The sequence below is a fragment of the Lithobates pipiens genome, unplaced genomic scaffold, assembly GCF_037356315.1.
Source record: "Lithobates pipiens isolate NorthernLeopardFrog02 unplaced genomic scaffold, aLitPip1_a1.2 Scaffold_8, whole genome shotgun sequence".
NCBI classification, from domain to species: domain Eukaryota; kingdom Metazoa; phylum Chordata; class Amphibia; order Anura; family Ranidae; genus Lithobates; species Lithobates pipiens.
The window spans coordinates 616419929-616439926 of NW_027507903.1; the positions used below are offsets into that span (position 1 = coordinate 616419929).

Here is a 19998-nt window from a genome sequence, read left to right on the forward strand (position 1 = left end):
CAGCCTTGATCCAAACTTCTTGTAGCCAAAGGGCTCCCACAAGGGACAGGATGGTTTGTCCTTGGTGGGCCTGTTGGCTATTGTTTGCTGTTGCTCAGGGTTTGCTTTTGGCCTTCCCAATGGTCTAAGAATTAACTCTCCTATGTCCTGTGATATACTCCGAGATAGAGATTTTACAAGTACGATTTTACAGGTAAGTGCTGTACAGAGAACACTGAGCCAGTCATATCTTTTTCTGTACCAGAGGAGCTTACACTCTAATTTCCCATCACAGTCATACACTACTATTATTCATATATGTATAGCTCTGACCAGGGCTTTTTTTCCTCAGAGAATAGGTGCAGGTACTCCCCTTCAGAGTCACCTCTTGTATCCACCACCTATCCACCTCTGAGCACCATCCCTTGATTCCACCTCCTACCCACCTCCCATGTACCTCCCTTTGTAGAGAATGAACAAGTATCATTTTGTATATAATTTGATAATAATAACAAAAAAAGCCCAGTAAACTAGATTCCGGATTTTGAATTGGAGCCATGACTCTAAGAACAAATTATGGGTCCCATTAGAAAAGATAATGGCAGGGAGGAATTTAGCAGGTGCCCCTTGGATCCCGAGTACACTAAGAGGGCTCTCAAAGTGGACATCACCTCTAACTCTGAATTCTTTGTCAGTGTGGGACAAATTGAACAAAACAGGTAACTAGGTCCTTCAGGTATCCCCTCTGGCCATTGGAGGGATTCCTTTGGTTCCCTCCGGGGGAGGAGACGGGATACCTGGGGGCATGGGGCCAAGACGGAGATACTATGTGTGGCAAGTTTGTCAAACTTTGGGAATATATCCATATGGAAATACCATCAAGTAGCGGGTCTTTTTAATAAAACAAAACCCCTACTAAGACCTTTAAACTCACTTACTACATTTGAAAGACAGAATGTACGAATGCCAGATGCTAGGCATCTGCTGTCACAAATGTATAGATTGACATCCATAGGTTCACATGTGCAGGAAATGGGATATAAATTTATGACAAGATGGTATAGGACCCCAGTTAAATTATGACAGATGTATCCAGCAGCAGACGCTCAGTGTTGGAGAGGTTGTGGACAGAAAGGCACATTCTTCCATTTGTGGTGGACGTGTCCCGTGATCGAACCATTTTGGGAGTCAATCGCTCCATGGATTGAGAAATTGACTCTCAGACCAATGGAATTTACACCTCTACACTTTTTATTTCATGGGATGCCTGGGTCTATCAAAGCCTATAGGAAGAGTATTACACTGCATCTATTGAATGCAGCTAAATTGCTGATACCGAGACTCCGGAAACAGACCCGCTGCCCCACTCTTGGACTGGAAGAAAGAGGTTAATTCAATAATGGAAGCCGAAAGATGGGTCCATATAGTGAAGGGCCAACAAGGGAAATTTGAAAAAATATGGGCTGGTTAGGTATATTGATAGAAAGTATATTGGTGTCGCGCTGCTCTTACATTAAATAGAAATGTAGGGAATCTATCTTGCTCTCTCCTCTACCTATCTATGCGAAAATAATCTCTCTAAAGATAGTAGATCAATATACTGAATATAAAGGTTAATCAATGGTGACCATATATCAAAAGTAAACATCAATGTGCTAAAAAATACTATATAAAGTGTAAATTCATTCAATATATTACAAATCAAATAAATAAATTCATCATATAGGGCTGAGTGCTTGCTTAAAACAGAGCAGATAAATAAACACACTACAGAGGTGATCAGAATAAAAATGTATAAAATCAACGTGAATAATAACTGAAATATCTGAAAATGTGTGCATCAAAATTCTAACCTCAACAAGGGTATATTAATAAAGTGCAAAGAAAAAAGTAAACGCACTGCAGAGGCAGCTAGAACATAACTCAACCAAATCACTTTAAACTCCGTGAGTTGAGTGTAAATCAAAAGTACATAAATTAATCATAAAGTGCTAAGTGCTTGCTAAGAAAAGTGCAGATAAGTAAACACTCTACAGAGGTGATAAAAGAAAATGAAAAACGTAAAAAAGTGAATACAAACAATAAATATCTGAGGATCTGCATATCAAAATTACAACCTCAAAGTAATATATTAATAAGGTGCAGTGGTAAATGGTAAACGCACTGCAGAGGCAGCACATGTCAGTAACAACCCATGCAATCCATACATACAAAGACACCAAAACAAATACGTTCAGAAATGATGTTATGTGTAAAAAAAAAAAATGTCACAGGGAAAAAGTATTGAACACATGAAGAAAGGGAGGTGCAAAAAGGCATGGAAAGCCAAGACACCAGCTGAAATCTATCAGTAATTAGAAAGCAATCCTGCCCTTGTCAATGCAAATTAATATCAGCTGGTTCCGTCTCAACTGATGGCCTATAAAAAGGTGTCTCATTACCAAGGTGTCACACAAGAAACCTCTCATGATGGGTAAAAGCAAAGAACTCTCTCAAGACCTTCACAACCTTATTGTTGCAAAACATACTGCTGGTATTGATTACAGAAGGATTTCTAAACTTCTGAATGTTCCAGTGAGCACTGTTGGGGCCATAATCCGTAAGTGGAACATAATTTCACCGTAAACCAGCCACGACCAGGTGCTCCTTACAAGATTTCTGACAGAGGAGTGAAAAGAATTATCAGAAGAGTTGTCTTATGCCCTGTGCACACGACCGGACTTTCAAGCAAACTAGGTCCGACAGACTTCCCGCTGGAATTTTGACGGAGTTCCGATGGACTTTCTGAACGAACGAACTTGCCCACACATGACCAGACTTTCCGGCAGACTAGGTCCGCTGGTCTTCCCGACAGAGTTATGGCGGACTTCCAAATGAATGGACTTGCCCACACACAGACTAACAGAGTTACGACGGAACTAGAAAAGGAAGTCAATCTCGCCGATTTTATCTGCGAGATTGACACCTTGCGAGCCCCGTCGCCTGGTATGGATTTTAAGGGGAACCCCCTATGCCGAAAAAATACTTGGGCCCCCCCCAAAATCCATACAAGACCCTTATCCGAACGTGCAGCCCGGCCAGTCAGGAAATGGGGAGGGGACGAGCGAGCGCCCCCTCCTGAGCCGCACCAGGCCACATGCCCTCAACATGGGGGGTGGGTGCTTTGGGGAGGGGGGTGCCCCCACCCCAAAGCACCTTGTCCCCATATTGATGAGGACAAGGGCCTCTTCCCGACAACCCTGGCTGGTTGATTGTCAAGGTCTGCGGGCGGGGTACTTATCGGAATCCAGGAGAACCCTTTAATAAGGGGGTCCCCAGATCCCGGCCCCCCACCCTATGTGAATAAGTATGGGGTACATGATACTCCTACCCATTCACCTGGGGGAAAGAAAGTCAATAAAAAAAACACACTAGACAGGTTTTTAAAGTAGTTTATTAGGCATCTCCGGGGAGTCTTCTGACTTCGGAGGCCTCTTCCGACTTCTCGGCGCTTTCGAGTTCTTCTCCCACTCTCCGGCCTCTTCTCCCACCCTCCGGTTCTTCTGCTGGGCTCCGCCACTATCTTCTGCTCTTTTGCTGCTCTTTTGCTAGCGGTGGCCCAGCTTTCTCCTCCGTCTTTGTCTTCTTCTTCCTTCTCCCTTCTTCTGTTTTTCCGATGTTGACACGACACTCTCTCCCACTGTAATGCTGTGGACACGGTGCGCAACGACTTATATAGGCATAAGGGGAAGGGTCACTGGGTGATGTCACCTGGTGACCCCGCCCCCCTATGACGTCACAGTCCTGGGGCGTGCTGAGACCAAAATTGAACTTTGGATGCCACAATACACACCATGTTTGGAGGTGAAATGGGACATCACTCCAAAAACACCCCCATACCAAGAGTGAAGTTTGGAGGTGGCAACATCATGGTGTGGGTGGGGCTGTTTTTCAGCATACAATACTGGCTAACTTCATATCATTGAAGGGAGGATGAATGGAAAAATGTACCAAGACATTTTTGATAAAAAAATCTGCTGCCATCTACCAGGATGATGAGATGGAACAAGGGTGGACATTTCAGCAAGACAATAATCCTAAACACAAAGCCAAGGAAACTCTCAATTGGTTTCACAGAAAGAAAAAAAGGCTGCTAGAATGGCCCAGCCAATCACCTGACTTGAATCCAATAAAAAAATCTATGGAAAGAACTAAAGATCAGAGTTCATAGAAGAGACCCACAGAACCTTCAAGATTTGAAGACTGTGTGGAAGAATGGACCAAAATCACACCTGAGCAATGCATGAGACTAGTTTTTCCATACAGGGGGCGTCATGGAGTCGTCATTACTAACAAAGAATTTTGTACCAAGTATTAAATACATTAAATACATTTCAGTTAGCGTGTTCAATACTTTTTTCATTCCAACTTAATTTCTGAACTTATTTGTTTTGGTGTCTTTGTATGTCGGAACTGCATGGGTTGTTACTGACATGTGAACATTTCATGTCAATAGCACCTTTAGAAATACAGTATAATTACCCAGAACAATGGTGACGTGTTCAATAACTATTTTACCTGCTGTATTATATAGTTCTGAGATATATCACAATGCTGTACAAAGATCACTGAGCCAGTCACATCAGTCTCTGCACCAGTTGAGCTTACACTCTAATGTCCTAGGCTCTTTGTAGTCAAGGCAGCAGCATTGTTTTGCTGGGACAGAAATCAATGTATGTGTTTGAGGAGGGACAGAGATGAATGGGGGTTGGAATTCTGTAGTTCTGCAAGCCGGGCTGACAACTCTGCTTGGGATTTCAGTGCTGTGTTGTCAGCTATGAGCTCACTGGATTTGATACCTAGGAGTAGGAAATGTGCATGTATTGGAGAGATGTACTGAATAGTTTTTTTTCTTTTCATTTTGCTGACATACGTTAACCGTCAAGCCAAACATGGAGATGACATGGGAGTTGTGTACACATGACCATATCACATATAAAACACAGCAGCCCCCATGCTGTTTGGCATATACAATGGTTCCAGAGAATGTACGGCAGGCTTCCCAGTATTAATAATACAAGCAGAATCCTCAGGCCCGTGCGTCTGCAAGTGAGATTAGCATAGGCTCTTTGTAAAATGAAATTGACATTGACAGCAGATCTCTCCAGAGTCCTCAGCCAGCGACGTGTTCTGTGTGTACTCCGCTTGTACCGCACACAATGCTGTTCCTGGTGGTCCTTCTCATTACATTCTCTCATTTTACTGTCCGCCCTGTGGAGACCAGGCGGGGAGCCGGGTGATCTATGCAAATCCAGGAACTCCATGGATCAGAGCCAGCAAACAAAGAGAAAGGAGGGAGAATCTCATCAAAGATAGGAAATGTAGACAGAGGGGTAGGAGAGGGCCAGGTTTTGGCTTAATGATGAGCCAAACCTCGCAGCACTGGGATTGCAGGTTCAGCTTCCACCAGGGACTCTGTCTAAATTGAGTTTGTTGTGAGCGCCTCGGTGTACATTATGGAGCACTGCGGAGTGTGACGGATCTACGAATCAATGAATAAAAGCTGTCTGCATCCACACTGCTTCCATATTACCCATCCATGCATCCTAACCACACTAGAGTTGATTCTGATGTAGAGACTGATATGACTGGCTCAGTGTTCTTTCTACAGCACTATAGTATATGTCAAAGCTATATAAATGGATAATAGTAGTGTATGGCTGTATTGTGAACATTTTTATTTATTAAAAAAATCATACAAACACATACAGCTTATTAAAGTGGTTGTAAACCTGCAAGACAAAGGCATAATGAGCTAGTATGCATAGTATACTAGCTCATTCTGAATTACTTACCTGAAATCAAAGCCCCCAAATCGGTCTTCGTTGACCGATCCGGGGGTTACTTCGGGGTATCGCGGCGATGACGCATGCGCGCGGGAGCCGCCGGTAACAGTACAGTCTAACTGAAGCAACGGCACTTACATGCCATTGCTTCAGTTTTCTTAAGTGCGCATGTGCCAATGACATCGGCACATGCAAATACAGGGGATATCTCCTAAACAGTGCAGGTTTAGGAGATATCCAGTGTAGCTACAGGTAAGCCTAATTATAGGTTTGCCTGTAGTAAAAAGTGGTTGTAAAGGGTTTACAACCATTTAATAAAAACATATTTACACAAAAATAAGCAAAAAATGAAACAAAAACAAGCATGCTTACATCAGCAAGTATAGAAAAACGTTTCCTGACAAGATAACATAGAAAGAAACATTTTAATGACACCAAAAAAGAGACTACAAACCCTGAACCTCAACTCAAACACAATCCAGGCTAAGAAACATTTTAAAATTTAACTGCCATCAGGATGCTTTAGATACACGCTTCTTAGCTTGCTCACCCACCTCCCTACGCGTTTTATTATTCTCTGCGACTCCTCCTCTATAGGAGTCACCGACTTCTCAGCAGATGGACTCTCACCCTCCACCTCAGAAAACACCTCAAATGTATTTGATACTTCCACCCTTACCGATTCCAAGCCCCCCACATCTTTCACCCCAACCTCCACATCATTCACCTTGTATTCTGCACCAGCCACTCTCATTCCCTTCCCACCTCCCCCCCACCCTCATCCAATCCATCACCCACTCCATCCGTCGGTGTCTGCTGAACTGCAGCCGCATTTCTGCCATGCCAAGGAGGAGGGGTTGGCACCACCATACACGCTGGTCCAGCACCCTCCACTGCCTTCATTACACTAGGAGAAACAACAGGTGCAGACACGGACTTGACAGCCAAATTTTTTGACACTGACTGGGAAACCACAGACTGGGTGGACACTGACACCACAGGCGGCCTCACAGACACAGATTCTGATGGGACAGAGACACTAGGATCCCCTGGTACAACCTCCACCAAACCAGACTCTTCTTTATCCAGACGGAAGAATTCCTCCACTAACTCAAGCTTATTGTGCAAAGCACTGGCTATAAGGGTGACCAACCTGATCACATAAGTTGCATTTAATGATGTTACAGACCCTCGCCAGATGCCTCAGTAGCTTACCCAAAGAGCACTTCTGTTCTGAACAGAAAGAGGAGAGATGTCCCTTGACACCACATTTATGGCACAGCTGAGGTTGACCAGGGTAGAAGATGGTAATTCTATCCCTACCAATAAAGGCAGAGGAGGGCAAATGCTTGATCACATTCCCACGCACACTCAACTTCATTGACACCGACCACCTACCCGTCCAGATTCCTGTATCATCCACAATCTTTTAAACGACACGACATTTCACCAAACCTCCTCAAGCAGACCCATAAATCCTATTCGTATGCATGAAAATTTGTATTTCGGATTTGTACGAATGTATGAATTTCCAGAAATTCGCACAAATTTTCGTTTCATACGAAACAAATCGCACATGTCTAATGGCTAGGATCTTAACCACAACCACCCTCCTTATATTTGGAATATCTCCTCCTTCCTCCATTTTCCTCAACCTCCTCCTGAGATGACCCAGGCTGCTGGGGAGGGAGGGGGGCAGATCTTGACTCAGGTGCAACAGATCCTGAGATGGGGTAGTACTGGGGTCACCATGTGAAGCCACTTCCTTACCCCCATCCATACTGTCGCCATTTCTGTGGTATCTACCTTCTGGCTGGTACTGGCACAGGCACTCTCCATTTGTTGGAATCTCTCGTCATTCTCATACTTCTTGAACACACCGCTGCTTTGCTTTAGAGAGGCAACCAGCTTTTCTTGCTTTTTCAATGCCTCCTCCAGAGACTTCAGCTTGGAGACTTCCCTCTTACTGCTGCCAGACTTACTGTGCAGGGATTTCTTTTTCCTGAAATCTTCTTTCATGACAGCAAGTTTCTGTTCCTCCTTAGTAATGTGGCAAAGTCTGTTCACCACTTTATCCTGAAAGACTGGTAAGGACTCCTCTTGCATAGCGACAGGCCCAGGATCCACTGCAGCTTGAGCACATGGTGTAGGCCTCAGTGCCTCTGGAGAGCCTCCACCTTCGTCTTCCCGCCCCTGCATGGTGGTTGGAGGAGAAGCCTGCAGGACAAGCCCAAGCTTGATGTTTCCTTCAGCTAAAACCAAAGACGAGTGAGCCAACAGCACCTTGAAAAACAGCACCACCTGGTGGAGAAGCTTCTCTGGTACAGAGACTGATGTGACTGGCTCAGTGTTCTCTGTACATCACTGCAGTATATGTCAGAGCTATATAATAAGTGTGTGACTGTATTGGGACATAATAATGTAAGCTCCTCTGGTACAGATACTGATGAGACTGGCTCAGTGTTCTCTGTACAGCACTTAGGTATATGTCAGAGCTATATAAATGCATAATAATAATAATAATAGTGTGGGACTGTAGGGGGACATTAGATTGTAAGCTCCTTTAGTGCAAAGACTGATGGGACTGGCTCAGTGTTCTCTGTACAGCACTGCAGTATATGTCAGAACTATATAATAATAGTATGTGACCAGCGGCGACTCTGGGTTAAAATGTTACAAAAAAATTGTAATAATAATATATTAATAAATAAATGTAAAATAAATACACAAATAAATAATACATTCATTAATAATATGTAATTATACATAAATAATAATTAACCCCTAACCTTAGAAAATTTATTAACCACTTGCAGACCGGCTCACGCCAATATACGTTTGCAGACTGGCACCGCTGCACATATTGATGTACCTGTACGTCTTCTGATAAAGCAGAATAGCGGACTCCATGTCTGCCGGCAGCCCACGATCACAGTGAGTAGAGGCAGAATGGGGAACTTGCTATATAAACAAGGCATTTCCCCGTTCTGCCTAGTGACATGACAGGGATCTACTGTTGCCGGTGATCGGGAACAGTTATCTCTGTCATGTTTCAGTAAGCCCATACCCACTACAGTTATAACGCGCTGAGGGAACACACTTAACCCCTTGATCACCCCTAGTGTTAATCTCTTCCCTGCCAGTGCCATTTTTACATTGATCAGTGCTATAAAAATGCACTGATCAATGTCAATGTCAATAATGTCACTGGTCCCCAAAAAGAGTAATTTGGCTTCAGATTTGTCCACCGCAATGTCGCAGTCTTGCTAAAAATTGCAGATCGCCGCCATTATCGGTAAAAACAATAAAATCCCTAAATCTATCCTGTAGTTTGTAGATGCCATAACTTTTGTGCAAACAATATACGCCTATTGCGATTTTTTTTTTTTTACCAAAAATATGTAGAAGAATATATATCAACCTAAACTTATGAATACATTAGTTTTTTTATATATATATTTTTTGGATATGTATTATAACAGAAAGTGAAAAAAAAAATGTTTTTTTTTTTCAAAATTGTCTGTCTTTTTTTGTTGATAGCGCAAAAAATAAAAACCACAGAGGGGATCAAATACCACCTAAAGAAAGCACCATTTGTGGGGAACAAATTTTGTTTGGGTACAATGTTGCACAACCGCGCAATTGTCAGTTAAAGCAATGCAGTGCCGTATCATGCTCTGGTCATTAAGGGGGCAAATCCATCCAAGGCTGAAGTGGTTAAATAAATTATTAATATTACTAATAATAATGTAAATAATTATAATAATAAAATAATAATAAACACCCAAACCTGAACAAATAAATTATTTTTGATATTAATTGCTGGATGTTGGCTAGTGAACGGCACCACATCCCTATATTAAAGTGCCTGGATAGGAAGAGGATGATGGGATTTTTAGGGTTCCAGGAATGAACCAAGAACAAACCAATATATAAAAATATAATTTATTATATATTATACAAACACTATACACATCAGGAAATTCTGCTTTTTGATAATTCCCTGATGTGCATAGTGTTTGTATTGAGATGTTATATTCACATGCATGAATTTTGTATGTTTCTAATACACTGTTTTCAATTTAATAGTGACCATACATGCAGTACTTAACTCCTGAGGAAGCCATTTTATGGCGAAACATGTTGAGCTAGAAAATACTGCTGTTTATCCACAATATGGTTACTGTATGGTGATATCCTGATGTTTTTATGTATAAATAAATTTGATATTTTTATATATCAGTTTGTTCTTGGTTCATTCCTGGCACCCTAAAAATCTCATCATCCTCTTCCTATCCATGTAAAAAAATTAATTAGTAATAATAATAATTTATTATTATTATTAATAATAATAATAATAATAATAATAATAATAATCTTTAATAATAATGTATTCTTTTGTGTTAGGGTTTTTAGTTTATTTATTATTTTATTATTATTTTATTGTATTTATTTAAGGCTTAGGGGTTAATTATTTACTTATTATTACATAGTAATCATTTATTGTATTTATTTATGATTATATTTTATTTATTTGTGTATTTATTTTACATTTATTTGTTATTAGTAGTAGTATTAACACCCTAACTCTGCCAAAATAAATAAATATATAATAAATAACCCCAATCCTAACCCTAACCTAACTGTAAACCATTTTGTAAAGCGCTGTGCAAACTGTTGACACTAAATAAAGCCTGTATAATAATAATATAGAGAGATATGCTTTGCTCATATTACATGTCTGAGGTTTACAACCAATTTAAGTCAGTATAGTTTGCTGCCTGCAACTAATCATCCATGGTGTCACGGCGTTTGACCTCTGACGACTTTCCCATGTAGATCCTGACCGACTGCTACTTCTTGCCCCGTGTCGGAGTAGGCGAGGAGGTCATTCATGAGTACCAGCAGCTGACCCAGAAAATGGATGAGCTGGTGAAGAAGATCTTCTCTGAATGGTCTCAGTTGGCGGACAGGCAGGCCATGAAACGTCTGGACATCCCTCTGATGGTCCGCAGCCAGGAGATGCTCGGAATGCTTGACGTGAACTTTGATAAGTAAGTACAGGAGATTGGCGCGAGTCTGAGCATCAGAGTATCAGCTAGATCTTCCTCTAACCTTTGTTCTCGTTACACAGGACTCTGTTGGAGTTGTTTGTGGAGATCCATTACTGGGAACGTCTTCAGTTTGAGATCCCCCATTATTTGGTGGACATTTACCAGAGGCAGGAGGACCTCCGAAACCTGCGAGAAAATGTTCTCCTGGTGGTTCGAGCCTATAACAGGTGAGCAGTCTTGCATCGCCATCTTGTGGACAGAGCTGATCCTTTTTTTTTTTCAGTACATTTTTATTTGCATTTTCAAACATAATAGGCATTGCATAAGGGGTGCCAGCTTGCAAAACAAAGACTGGTTAAGATTTCCAGCATGTTGTTCAGACTGGTAAAGATTTCCAGCATGTTATTCAGCTGCATAGATATTAAGGAAATACAGCTACAGCACTCAAAGACCAGCTCTGGGAAAGGTGAAAATGATGCCTTGCAGTGGGGCTGCGCCTGGACTGTAAGAGCTAATTGCTCATTTAGTCTTGGTGGGAGGAGAAGCATTCTACTTACCTGATCCTTCACTTCCTTAGGGGATGGCCACCCCCACGCTCCGTTGGTGGACTGTCCCTCAGTGTCATCACGTCCAGTGCATGGACCCTGCATTTGGTCTTGATGACGTCAAGAAATTAGACCTCTGAAGCGTAGGGGAGAAGACACTACAGGGACCGGGTAAGTATATCTACTTTAAGAAGTCCTCAAGACCTAAAATAGCAGTTAATTGCCGCAGTGCCGGTGCAGCCCAACTGCAAGGGATCATTTTCAGCTCTACTGGAGTTGAGCTTTAAAGTGGAACTAAACTCTCCTATCTTTTACAGCCAAGGAAGCCGCCATCTTAGCCTGCCGACCACAATACATATATATGTTGCGGTCTGCAAGTAGTTTACCAGGATTAGGGCTGAAGTTATCAGCCATAACCCTGGTGCCTTTCTTTTCAGCAGACAGCCGGTTTCCAAAGTGGTGGGAGGGTAGATACCCCCCTTCCACTGCTCACTGATGCTTCTCGGGCTTACCGTTACTGCCAGTTTGCCCGAGAAACGATCTGATGGTGCAGCCGTCTGCTCCCATAGGAGCCAAATTAATATAGTCAAATGAGCTTTGGCTGTATTTCTCCTTTAAAGAGGAGAGCCAGCTTTAAAAAAAAATTTTTTTTAAAGTCAGCAGCTGCAAACATTGTAGCTGCTGACTTTTTATAAGCAGACTTACCTGTCCAGGGCGCCCGTGATGTCGGTCGCTTGAGGCTGACCAGTCCCTCGGCTCTCGGGTCCCGGCGCCACCATTTCAACTAAGGGAAACAGGCAGTGGAGCCTTGTGGCTTCACTGCCCGTTTCCTACTGCGCATGCGCGAGTCGCGCAGCGCTTTGTGAATGGGGCGCGCTGTGTTCTGGGACACACAGTTCCCAGAACACACAGCGCCCCATTACCCAGAAGATGCCGCACATAGGAGAGAAGAGCGAAGATCACCGCGGAGGAGGAAGAGGCAGATTAGGACGATATGCCTAGCAACAGGCATTTCTGGTAAGTTAAAAAAAAAAAAAATCCTTTTTTTTGTTTCTGATTTTTTGGTAATTTTTTATGTATTTTTGTTTTTCAGGGTGACCTTCCACTTTAAGTGTACATTTGATTTACAATTACATTTTACTTTTTTTCTCTTCATGTACTTACATTGTATCCCACATTGCTGTACGTCAAGGTTATGCTGGAAATCTATTTATCTATATTTGCAACAAGTGAATTGAAGGCCGCGTTCACTAATTCTTCCTATACTGTGAATCACATTGTTTTACAATATTTGCTGCTTTATGTTGTTTGTTGAAAATCATAAAGAGTAAAGAATACCTTAATGAATAATATATCACAATCAGTTTTCTCTTCCTTTAGAAAGCAGCCTAAATAGAAAGGCCTGTCCCCTGCCAGCATGCTGCAGAGAAATGACCCTTGCTCTCTGTGTGAAAGCAGTGGTCTCTCTTCAGAGATATGACATGCCCCCTGAGTAGTTAGACCTATAGCTTTGCAGTAAGCAAATTTCATGTTCTCTGCTGAGTGGAGAACGCTAGATCCTACTCAGCAGGGGTAGTGTTTAACTTCTGCAGAGAGACCACTGCTTCCTCAAAGGCAGCAAGGATCCTTCTCTACAGCATGCTGGCAGGGGACAGGCTTTTTTAACTCAGGCCATGGCCGTTTTCACTCCTATTCCCCATGTGACAAGCTGGAGCTATAACCATTGCCCCAGGTTTCCTGTTTTACGGTGACTCCTTTCTCTTGCAGCTACCCTTGCATGCAGCGACTAGAGTTGTGTCTCTCTACACTGTGTGTACTAATAGAAACACACAGCACTAAAGTCTAGGACTGCAAGGTGCAGTGACGTAACTAGAACCTTTAGGACGCAATGCATCAAATTATGAAGGGGCACCGGCCAGGGCCCTTCCCACCAAGCTGGCGGAACACCAGGGCCCAATTGCATGTGAGACCTTTGTGACCCTGGTAGTTATGCCACTGGTGTCCTGTCGTTTTTTTTATTTTTGCCATTTTATTTTTTAATTTTTTTTTATCATTTTTTTCTTATTTATTTATTACAATATTCTTTAAAAAAATATATAACTTTAAGATTGGTTATTTTAACTTGCTCTCAGCTATAAACTTGTTTCTCTCTTCCTTTCATGCTCCAGGATCATAGCAGCTCTCTCCACAGAGGAACGCAGCCTGTTCAGGGAAAGAATCCGTTTCCTAGATAAGAAGATCCAGCCGGGTCTTACTAAGCTACACTGGTCTTCCAAAGGAGCATCAAGTGCCTTCATTAATGATTGTCTCCTGCATGCAAGCAAGGTGAGCATACTATGAGTGATTTCCAGCTACAGGCAAGGCACATATAGGCAACCTTAACATTACATAACTGATTGCCTACTGCACTGTCATCAGTGATGAGGAGTCAGGGACAGACTGAGGAAGGTGTGGGTCCCCAATACTCTCCATTGACATTTGCTGTCTGGTCCTTGGTTCAGGTATCCTACTGTAGTTAGTATGTTTGCCTTAAAGTGCTTATTCTTGGGTTCAGCTCCCACAAAGTCAGCACAGAGTTTGTGTGTTTCCTCAGATTTGTGTGGGGTTTCTTGATTTCTAATTGACCTTTATAAGCCAAAAGCAGACTGAGTGCACTCTGGTGACTGGTGAGGGTAATGATCAAGAGGTAGCAGAATAGTTGGAGGAAGCACAGATCCACAGAATGAATGAAGTAGAAGCATGGAGATCCTTGCACTGCAAGTCCTCAGGTACAGTTTCCTCTCCAGCAAGGAGAACAAATCTGGTGAGACTCACCGCCAAAGGAAATCATAGATGATCTAACACTGTAGTTATTTTATTTATTTTTTAAATTCTTTTATTGTGGCAAAGCTTCTCAAATATAATTCCTCAAGCCATTTTTTTCCAATCCAGGAAAAAAAACAATAAGTCATCACATATCAGGGATATAGAAATACTATGTAAAAAAAAAAAAAACATAAAGTAAGATTGACAACTTGCCATAAACAGCGTTACATAGATTATTGATAATACTCAACAGATTAAAGGGGCCACAGATGCACTGACAGAACCAACTCTTATGAGATTGTCATGGGGAGAGGTCATGAGACCCATACATTAGTGAGAGGTTAACCAGTTTTCATGATTGGAAATAGAAGAGATGGATGATAAAGAGAAGAGAAAAGGGAAGAGAAAAGGAAAGGTAGGTCAGGAAAACAAAAAAGGGGGGATATTATAGAGAAGATTGGAGAGTGACCTACACGCATTCTTCTGAGGGGTGAGACCACAGGGAGCCATGAAGGTGGATCCAGGCTCTGCAAAGTGACTCCGCTCAGTATAGGACCAGAGTGGTCAATATCCTGCAGGTAGGCATCTGTACAAGTGAAGTATCTCCAGGGTCTCCACCTCTCTTTGAACTGTTCTTCATAGTTGTGAAGAGTAGCTGTTAGTTCTTCCACATGATGGATATCATTGATTTTGCAATACCACAGGACTCTGGTAGGCGATGGAGTCTGCCTCCACAAAGTAGGAACGTAACTGCATGGTAAGGGATTTCTTATATTTCTGGATGGGTCTCTCCGTCAGGTGGAGTAAACAGGCTGCCGCATTCCCTGTCAGGTCTACAGAGGTCAAATATTTAATGGTGGTCGTCACCTCCTCCCAAAACGACCTTAAGGCCGGGTTCACACCTCTGTGATGCGGGAACGCCGTGAATCCGCGGCGTTTTCCCGCATCGCATTACTCCCGCCGGCAGTTCACACTGCCCTATGCGGACGGCTGGGAGTGTCAATGATATGTTAATGACACCCCCAGATCCGTCCGCATATCGCAGTGCGATCTGCCGACTCGCACAGGAATCGGATCGCATGGTGTGAACCCCCATGCGATCCGATTCTGTTGCGGACCAAAAAAAGGGTCCCGTGCGAGTTTGCTGCGGGAGCGATGCGAATTCAGCCATACTATCTGTATGGCTGGACTCGCATCGCTACGGAGATCGGATGTGATTTGCGCAGCAGTGTGAACCCAGCCTAAACTGGGACATGACCAAAAAAATATGGTACATAATGCCCACTTCTCCAATGCATCGCCAACACATTTCAGGGACTGTGCTATCAAGTTTATGTAATACGAAAGGAACTCTGTACCACCTGGAGAATATTTTGTGCCCGACTTCCTGGTACTGGCTTGTAATGGATGATTTATGGACCAAGAGAAAGACTTTTTCAACTTGTCGTGGTGTAAGCTAGATACCCAGATCTGTTTTTTTTCCAATGGCAGACAAACATTGGGACCAGTTCAGAATTAAATTCAAAATACTAACCACAATACAAAGCCATTCACAACTCTGCCCCAAGCACATCACCAGTCTTTTCTCCAAATATCTCAAGCTCTCTTGTCTCCTTCTCTCATGCTCATCTCCAGGATTTCTCCAGAGCCTCTCCCATCCTCTGGAACTCACTACCCCCACCTGTCTGGCTATCCCCTACTCTTGCTACCTTCTTGCGATCCCTGAAAACTCATCTCTTCAGGAAAGCCTATCACATCTCTAACTAATCTTTTACCACTTCCATCAGCTCATTTCCCACAGTTACAACCTTTTGTACCACCTATTAGATTGTAAGCTCTTCTGAGTAGGGCCCTCTTAATCCTCTTGTATTTTTTTGTATCATAACTGAATTGTCTGCCTTTTATATTGTAAAGTGCTGCGTAAACTGTTGGCGCTATATAAATCCTGTATAATAATAATAATAGTAGGTTGGGGCAGGTGGTACAAAAGATTGTAACTGTGGGGAATGAGCTGATGGAAGTGGTAAAGGATTAGTTAGAGACGTGATAGGCTTCCCTGAAGAGATGAGTTTTCAGGGATCGCCTGAAGATAGCAAGAGTAGGGGATAGCCGGACAGGCGGAGGTAGCGAGTTCCAGAGGATGGGAGAGGCTCTGTAGAAATCCTGGAGATGAGCATGGGAGGAGGAGACGAGAGAGCTTGAGAGTAGGAGGTCTTGAGAAGAGCAGAGAGGACAGTTTGGGTGATATTTGGAGACAAGATTGGTGATGGATGTAGCTCGGGGCAGAGTTGTGAATGGCTTTGTATGTTGTGGTTAGTATTTTGAATTTAATTCGCTGGGTGATTGGGAGCCAGTTTAGGGATTGGAGGAGAGGGTTGGCAGACACTGAGTGGTTGGTAAGGTGTATAAGTCTGGCAGCAGCATTGATGATAGACTGAAGAGGGGATAGCCTATGGAGAGGCAGGCCAATGAGAAGGGAGTTACAATAGTCGAGGCGAGAAATAACAAGGGAGTGAATAAGGACCTTGGTGGTTTCATTTGTATGGCAGAGTGAAGGGCAGATCTAGGTGCCAGTTAGGCTCTGCTGTAGTGCACATGTGCTGATATGTAACATACTGGCAGAAGGAGAGAGCAGAGTGATATGCTGATTTCAAATGCGTTTTTAATTTGGTATTGGTAGGAACAAATTATCCACAATTTTTTATTCATGATATATATATACTGTATATTGGGTATGGTAATTTTCTTTTTGGGGCTTGCTATAAATGTAGAAATTGATTAAGAAATCTCCCTTGCTTTAGTTGACTTTTCTTTTGTTCCTTCCAGATCCAGCAAATTGTAGACAACTATAAAGCCTCCGACTTGAACATCTCCCGTTGCGCCCAGACGATCAGTGAGTCTCTGCTGCTGCACATTGATGGAAACCAAGTCTTCCGTGATATGGAGTTCCAGGAAGCTCAGGAGGAACATCGTCGGGCTGTGCAGAGCCGCCTGCAGAAACTTCACGAGGAGATCTGCTCCATTATGAGGACCACTTATGAGGTTTTCAAGGCAGATGGACCAGAGGTACCTTAAAATTGTCCCCTTCAAGTTTCTCTTCTCAGGGTTTTTTTTTTTTATCATTCCATGCAGAGAGATCACACATGGATTGTTAGTCCATTAAAATGCAAGAAGAGCTCTACCTCAAGGCTTACATGCAATTCAGGCTTTGCTGATTCGCGAGCTATAGGTCTGACCCAGTAGGGTGTGTATCAGACGTCTGCAGAGAGACCAATGCTTCCTAACAGGGACCTAGGGACCTTTTTTTACAGCATGATGGCAGGGAAAATACTTTTCTAGACTGTGGCTGCTTTCTAAAATAGGATCTATATGAAATTGAACACATTTTGTTTTAATGCACCTGGAATGTGTTTAGTGTCTAAAATGGTGTAAAGTGGTTGTAAAGGCTCAAGGTTTTTTACTATCATGCATGCCCCCCAGCCCTCCCTAATACTTAACTGAGTCCCATCTCAGACCAGTGATGTGTACGAGACTAGCGGCTCTTCTGGGTCTCTACCTTCTCATTGGCTGAGACAGCAGCAGAAGCCATTGGCTCCTGGTACTGAAATTATTGGAATAGTGGTTTCATTGATCAATGTTATTCTGTTGAAATGATGATTTCATTTTTCATAAAAAAAGCATTAGTTACCAGACAAACATTTGGTTTTACCTTCCATCAGTTCCTCTAAAATCAAGCATTAATATGACTGTTCCTACAGGTCCAGCAGCACTGGATTTTCTACACAAAGAAGATAGACCGTCTGGTGGAAGAGGCTTTCAGACTTAACATCAAATGGTCCTTTCAAGCACTGTCCAAGGCCATCAATGGAGACAGTAAAACCTCCCCAAGCCCTCTCTTCCGGGTCATGGTGATACTACAGAATGACTTTCCTGGCTCCACAGCTGAGGTAGGAGTGCTGCCATCTTTTATTCAAAGAACAATGTGGATCGTATCTATAAAGTTGTATTCATTTCTTCTAGACCAGTTGTCTTCAAACTGCAGCCCGTGGGCTGAATGTGGTCCTTTGCTTGCCTTTATGGCTTGAGGCACCATGCCATCCACAGACACCAAATATGGGGCACCGTTCTTCCCACAGACACCAATGATGGGGCACCATGCCATCAACAGACACCAATTATGGGGCACCATTCCTCCCACAGACACCAATGATGGGGCACCATGCCATGCACAGACATCAATTATGGGGCACCATTCCTCCCACAGACACCAATGATGAGGCACCATTTCTCCCACAGACACCAATAATGGATCTCCCACTGACACCAATGATGGGACTCCATTCCTCCCACAGACACCAATAATGAAACACCATTACTCCTACAGACACCAATAATGGGGTTCTATTCCTCCCAAAGACACCAATGATGAGGCACCATTTCTCCCATAGACACCAATAATGGAGCTCCCACTCACACCAATGGTGGGGCACCATTCCTCCCACAGACACCAATAATGGTACCTCATTCCTACCTTGAATACAAACAATGGGGCACCATTTCCCTCACTAATACCAACAATATGGCACTAAAACCAATAATGGGGCACTGTTTACTCTCAATGACACCAGGGCATTTTCTAAACCTACTGCTCACAGTTTGGCCCCCTAAAGCCTGAAAGACAGTAAATGGGCCCTTTGTTCAGAACGTTTGCATAACCTTGTTCTAGATCAACCAGTAAACAAATATGGGAGCTCACCTGTTATTCATGGTTACCATATATTCAAAACTAAATCTGAGCTCACCCTACTGACCACGCCAACTTTTAACTACACCCACAAAATCGCACCCACATGTGGAGCCACACCCCTAATATCACACCCCTATTTTGAATACTCTTTGAAACAACCAGTCACAGATTTGTGGAACAAGAGGCAAACATTCAAGGAATAAAAACAAACTACCATGGGCACCAGAAGAAAGGTAATAATGGTGAATTGGGGGTGTGGCCAAGTGTGAGGGGCTTAAATGATATGGCTTAATAAAACATAAGCCTATGCTGCTATGGGTTTCTCTGTGCAGCAGAGCATCTCCCCTAATACTCACCTGAGCCCTATTGTGATCCTGCAATGTGCGAGAGAGCCTCGGCTCTCTGGGGACTCTCCCTCCTCATTGCCTGAGACAACAGCAAGAGCCATTGGCTCCCGCTGCTGTCAATCACAGCCAGTGAGCCAATGAAAAGAGAGAGGGGGGGCGAGACCAAACTGTGGCTCTGTGTGTGAATAGACACAGAGAGCAGTGGCTCGAGAACAACCCTGCTCCGGTGCCCCCATAGCAAGCTGTTTGCTCTGGGGGCAATTGGCAGGAGGGAGGGGTCAGGAGCGCAGGTAGGGGACCAGAAAAGAGGAGGATCGGGGCTGCTCTGTGCAAAACCATTACACAGAGCAGATAAGTATGGCATCTTTGTTATTTAAAAAAAAAAACTTGCCTTTTAATATCACTTTAAAGCGGGAGTCCACCGGGACTCCGCGTTTTTTTTTTTTTTTTTTTTAAAAGCCAGCAGCTACAAATACTGCAGCTGCTGACTTTTAAATAGTGACACTTACCTGTCCAGCGCGCCCGCGATGTCGGCACCCGAAGCCGATCGCTCGCTCGGCTGCCGGGTCCCGCCGCCATCTTGGGTATGGGAATCAGGAAATGGAGCCTTTCGGCTTCATTTCCCGGTTCCCTACTGCGCATGCGCGAGCCGCGCGGCGCAATCCGGACGGTCCCCGCTGCCTCTGGGAGCTGTGT

General features: G+C 43.3%; 1 protein-coding gene across 1 annotated transcript in view; it reads left to right on the forward strand.

Annotated features, from left to right (window-relative positions):
* The window catches only part of DNAH2 (dynein axonemal heavy chain 2), a 328965-nt gene that overhangs the window by 120806 nt on the left and 188161 nt on the right, over positions 1-19998 (forward strand). Inside the window, exons 14-18 of the mRNA XM_077470685.1 lie at positions 10644-10858; positions 10939-11085; positions 13572-13728; positions 17035-17274; positions 17967-18155. Of these exons, the coding sequence (XP_077326811.1) occupies positions 10644-10858; positions 10939-11085; positions 13572-13728; positions 17035-17274; positions 17967-18155 (948 nt within the window). The remainder of the gene's footprint in view (positions 1-10643; positions 10859-10938; positions 11086-13571; positions 13729-17034; positions 17275-17966; positions 18156-19998) is intronic.